This window comes from Fusarium falciforme, chromosome 14 (assembly GCF_026873545.1).
Source record: "Fusarium falciforme chromosome 14, complete sequence".
Lineage (NCBI taxonomy): Eukaryota > Fungi > Ascomycota > Sordariomycetes > Hypocreales > Nectriaceae > Fusarium > Fusarium falciforme.
Genome location: NC_070557.1, coordinates 330,916 through 336,722, shown reverse-complemented (window position 1 = coordinate 336,722; position 5,807 = coordinate 330,916). Strand labels below are relative to the sequence as shown.

Genomic DNA, 5,807 nt, shown 5'->3' with positions numbered 1-5,807 from the left:
TATAGAAAATATATTTATTATACTTTTTTATATTCTTAGTAATTTAACTAGGTTATTTATTATATTTATATATTATATTTATTATTTTTATATCTTAAAACTTTATTTAAAATTATATTAATAAACCTTTTATTAAACCTTAACTTTTTTTTATTTTTATTTTATAGCTTATTTATTAAAGAGCTTATAAGTCTCTTTTTTTACTTATTAACTTATTATCTAAATTTACTTTAAGTAATAAAGAAATTTTTATTATTATATTTCTTTTTAGTATAATTAGCTAAGAAATATTTTATTCTTAGCCTATAATTTATTATAATTAATTTATATTACTAGATATTTAAGCTTTTTTCCTTATATTTTAATAACATACCTCTTAATACTATTACTAAATGCTTATTTAGTAATAAGCAAGAGGTAACTAAGATAACTAAATTAACCCTCTAGAGGTTTAATAAGGGCCTAGAGATTACTAAGAGCCTCTTTAGGTCTAATAGCCTTAATAGGCTAATATCTTTAAGGTATTATAATACCTTTTAAAGACTTAACCCTAATAAGATTAATAAATTATAAGAGTATTATATTATATTATAGTATTATAGCGCTAGTGCACTAGTATTATTAAGTAAGAAAATATATTTTATAGTTAGTATACTTAATTAGTATTATTTATACTAATTTTAGAGAGAAAGTAGGCTATTTTTATTATTATAATAAAGGAAGGTTTATTAAGGTAGAGTATTAAGTATAGAAATATCTATAGAGCTTATTTAATATTAACTCTTATATTAAAAGGCATTAAATATAATAGCTTAATTATATATAAAACTATATTTCTCTAATTAGGCTACCTTAATCTACCCTTAGGTATATTTTAAGGTTAAATTACTTTTTAATACTTTTTTATATAATTATTACCTTAGTTATTGATATAACTTAGTTATACTTAATACCTTTAAGTATATTACTAAATAAAATAACCTTATTATTTAAGCATAGCGCGATTAGTCTCTTTGTTAATATAAACCTAATATAACTAGTTTATCCCTTAGGAATATATATAATTATTATATCTATAGGCTAAGATACCCCTAGTAACCTAGCTAGCTTAATTTAATATACCTCTAGAAGGTCTTAAGGCTATTAACCTTACTTTATCTATTATTTCTTATTTTTTATTTCTTAAATCTCTTTTTTTAAGTTATATTTTACCCTCTTAGTTATATTTCTGTTTCTTAGCTATATATTTCTTTTCTAATTATATCTCTTATTCCTAGCTATATCTTCTTATTTTTATACCTCTTTTTATTTCTCCTTTCTTAAAAAAATCCCCTCCTATCTTATATATTATATCGTAGTAAATAAAAACCCTAGGGTATTATAACCATTGCGGTTATATTATATATGCCTTATAAAATAAGCTCTCTTATTACTAATAAATAAAAGACTAATAACTCTTAGACTAATATTACTCCTTGATTAATATAGTCTTAAAATAACTTTATGCCTAATCGCGATTAGCCTTAAATTAATATAATAAGTATAAAAAATATACTTATTATACTATCTTATATAAAAGCTAGCTTAGCTATTAATATAACTTAGTTATACTTAATACCCTTAAGTATATTATTAGATATAATTACCTTTATTACTTAGATTATGCCTAGCACTCTCTGCTAATATAAACCCAGCACGACTGGTTTATCCCTTAGGAAACACACAATAGTCACATAGGGCAAAATAGCTTACATAGTAAATACTCACCCTAACTATAACCCTAAGGCTGGGGAAGGACAAAGAAACGCCGGTTAGTGAGGCTAGCTCTAAAGAGACAAGGGCCGGAAATAGCATAAGGCGCTGGAGGAACGATTAGAAGATAAGTATGTGAGGATTCGTATGGACAATAGTACTAAAACCTTGTCCTGAATAGATACCCGAAGAATAGAAATCCTGGTCAAGACAACTCAGACTCTTCTTCTTATATAACTACCTGGAAATTCTACCGACAGTCGGATATCATAACTATACCAAGCTCACGCGTCTATGGATTTGCACGGGTCGCGGGACTTGCACCAGCCGCAACGACCCATGAGCACACTTGATGAAACGCACGTTTGAAATCAACATATGACAGTAGGTCAACTAAGAAAGACCATTTAGACTCCTTCTTCAGCAGCGTGCAGGCAATTCAACCGGTGGTGAACCAAGTTATACGCTTAAGGTTCCAGCGCACTGAGAGATAGAGACGATTGCGGAATCAGATTTGCTGGCCATCGCTAGAGACGTGATGTATTTATTGCCTATGTACGGTCACATAGACTTGGTTACTGGTTCATTCTATCCTACAAGTCTATCCCAAGAGTGCCCCATCTGTGTCCATATGGTTCCTTTCCTCCTTACTGCTCAGCAAGGAGCTGATTTTGCAGCATCTCGAATCATCCCCATCACTGGCCTCATGTTCGCCCTCATCGCTACTCTCAGGTTAGTTCTCATCGCTGATATCATGTCTTTGCTCAAGCAGATCAAGCGGGAGCCCCTGCTTCTGTTGATCAAAATATTCCTTGACGAGCTCGTATCGGCAATACCAGATCTTAAAGGTGAAGAGGTGCGTTTTGACATCTGCTCTCAAGTGACCACGGCGTAGGATCTAATTTTGGTCAGTACTCATGATGGCGTCAATTGCAAGCCTCTCCCGCAGTAACGTTGCGCTAGAACGCATCGAGTCAGGGCAAAGGTGAATCCACCAAGACGCAAATCCCGCGGCGAAGGCGAAAGGGATACGCTTGATCACATTGTGTTATCTCTTGCTCTCACGCAGGAAGCGAGTTTCGTTCAGTTCAATGAAGAGTTGTCGTCAGTCAAATGTCGTAATGCAACTTGAGGACCGTGAAACCTGCAACACGGCGGAAGAGGCTTGACACGAACTTCAGCCAGGGGTGGCTTCATTGCCATGACGTCGTTACAAATGGCTTCGAAAACCAAAAGAATCATGTATGACGCGCAGTATCACAAGACAAACGCACAATAAAGAGCGCGACAAGGGATAGAACAATGAACATTCCGCAACGATAAAAAGCAAAAGGAACTATCTAGGATTCGGTTCACCGTCGTCTGCTGACTTGCTCGGAACACAGCTTGTGACTCCGCGCCTTTCCAACTCCTCGTTATATGCCCGAGTTTTGGCTCTATCCTCCTCTGTAAATTTCCTGGGAATATTCTCCGCATCGGGGTAATACATACCCCTACGGGATATGTTACGGCCGTCGGCGGTGAGCAATCTCTCGGGCATCGGCAGACCATCGTAATAATCTCTGATCTGGGCTGGGTTGAGGCCAACTGCATCAAGAACATTCCGTTCGTTGTCAAAGGTACGAAGCACACCATCGTAGCCCAATGCACTTATGCCATGTCCGTCTGGATCCTTCTTCATCGATCTTTGTATGTCGCGCAGAGACATATTATCGCCCACAGGTTGTCGGTCTGCGACGGCTTGGGGCATGATCGGGTCCTAGAGTGGGTTAATTGAATGATTAGCATACTAATAAATAAGAGAGTTCGAGGAGCACTTGCTGTCGGTTTGTCCGCCATATTGCCAGCGAGTTGATACAAGTAATAACGCCGCGGCTTAAAGATTTCGAGCAAGAATTACGTTTTTTAAATGCGGGGTATGTGATGCGTTAGCTGCTGGGGTGCAGGTGAAGCATATAGGAATAGTAGAGGTAGTCGGATTGAAGGTAGGCACCGGAGGTGCGGGCGGCGCAGTGCGTAGATAAGGGGCACCTACGTACGGACTAACTGAGCCGTTTCCGCTGGTTTGTGAGGTCTGCTGCCTGCTTGCACCTGAAGTGTGTTAGGTAAGCGGTGCACAGGGTCTCTAAGTGGCAGGTCTCAGGCATGCGAGCTTTTTTAGGCCCACATCCAATCTCGTGTTCATTCTGGAGTCGTCCTCGCTTATGTACGGAGGCCGAGAACTTTTAAAAGCTGCCTCCGTATTGCCGGTTTGTACTCTGCGCCAACCACACTGCGTTCGCGCTGCAACAATCTTTTTGGAAGGTAATACATGAGAAGTGGGGTGCCTTGTATACTTAAACCACGGCGGCGCTAAGACAGATCTACTAACAAGCAGTGGGTACAACCCGCAGTGGTATCAGAGGGTAACGACAGTACATTAGCCACAATATCTGTGGCGGTGTCGTCATACGTATATTAACTCGCCTCGTAGGTTTATTATAATCTGGAGATATATATCTCAATAGCGGAATGCGGAATATATCTACTTGATAGCGGAAATTGCCCTCTCACGCCCTTGTGGCCTGCAGTCTATGTACTGAACTGGAGCGAATGAGCTCTCGCTCTCGCAATCGACAAATCAACTTTTTCTTCGCAAGGCGAGGCACGCAACCAAAAGTTCCACTGTTGGTCCGTTGGTCCGCGTATCAAAAGTGCCTCGGGCATATACGTCGAACGATCAACAACAACGCTAGAGACGATTCGGAATCGTCCCACCAAAGTGACTGTTGGAAGACAACCATGAATCACAGGGATCGTTGCGCTGTTCCGTGCGAGACGCAGCCACTCTGACCAACATGCAGTTTCTTTCACAGGGATTCAGCAGCTGACGACCTCAAATGAAGCCAGATTGTCGCCGTGTTTTGTGAAAGAATGCCGATGATGAGGTCCCAGATGGCAAGGTCCGAAGGGGATCACGAATTGATCACTATAAGTAGAACAATCTTCTCCCACCCGTTGAACGATAAGATGAGCGGAGCCTTCAAGGCAATCCCCCATACCTACACTTTCTTTGTTATCCTGCCAAAGACAACAATATCATATCGCCCAACATGCAAGCCAACCTCTTCAGAATGCTCGCTATTACTGCCGCCTTTTCGATGGTGCAGTCCGCCCCAGTAGAGACTGCTGGGGGCCAGGTCACGCAGGGGCAAGTTAACGGAACTGAGACCAACGAAACTCACATCAAGGAGGCTCATGTCAACAAGGTTGATGTCGATGATGTAGTACGTGCTGTGCTTTAGCGTTTCAAAAAAACTCATATAATGCTTTCTATCGCTTCTCTGAAGACTAATACTAAATATCCGTCTTTTCAGGTCCCGCAGAAGAACTGCGCTAGGGAGGAAGCTCCTCATATTAGCACAAGAGAGAGGGAGGGAGATATTTTCGCCTGGTCTTGCAGGGAATATTCCTGTCACACAGACTCTCAGTGTATCAAATGGGGATGTCTTGAATGCAATCTTTACTTCACACCGTGTGGCGATTCATACACGCGATGCTATTAGTTTATGGCTGAAGGATTTATTGCTATGGAGGAGGGGAAGCATAGACATAGGTATAGCATATTCTGCGGTACAACCTCGAATCTTATATATAAAGCAGACATAGGCTAGACTCTAGCGATACCTAATTAGGCCTAATATTACTTAAATAAATAGACTCTAGTAATAGCTAATTAGGCTTAGTTTACTTATATATGTTAATTATTAGTAGACTTTAGTAATACCTAAGTAGGCCTAGTAATAAAATATATATTATATTTAATTTATATTTTGTTATTTTTCTCTTATTTATTTTTATTTTAATTTCTAGTTTAAAAAGTATTTATAAAAATCTTTTTAAAACCTAATAAAAAGTATAATATCATATATATAAAATAAATATAAACTAGTTATTAGCTAACCTAGATAAGGCATAATAATAAAATATAAATTATATTTTTACTATTAAAATTACTATTAAAATTACTATTATTTATATATTTATATAAGCTAAGATATATATATTATATATTT

The 5,807-nt window shown here is 37.7% G+C and overlaps 1 protein-coding gene across 1 annotated transcript; it reads right to left on the bottom strand.

The window, feature by feature from the left end:
* Positions 1 to 2,485: 2,485 nt before the first annotated feature.
* NCS54_01501000 (Hypothetical protein) lies at positions 2,486 to 3,591 on the bottom strand (the record flags this gene model as incomplete). The annotated part of the gene is made up of 4 exons (XM_053160123.1): positions 2,486 to 2,650; positions 2,929 to 2,972; positions 3,244 to 3,511; positions 3,574 to 3,591. The coding sequence occupies 4 exons, from the start codon at positions 3,589 to 3,591 to the stop codon at positions 2,486 to 2,488; spliced, it is 495 nt and encodes a 164-aa protein (XP_053016098.1).
* Positions 3,592 to 5,807: the final 2,216 nt, after the last annotated feature.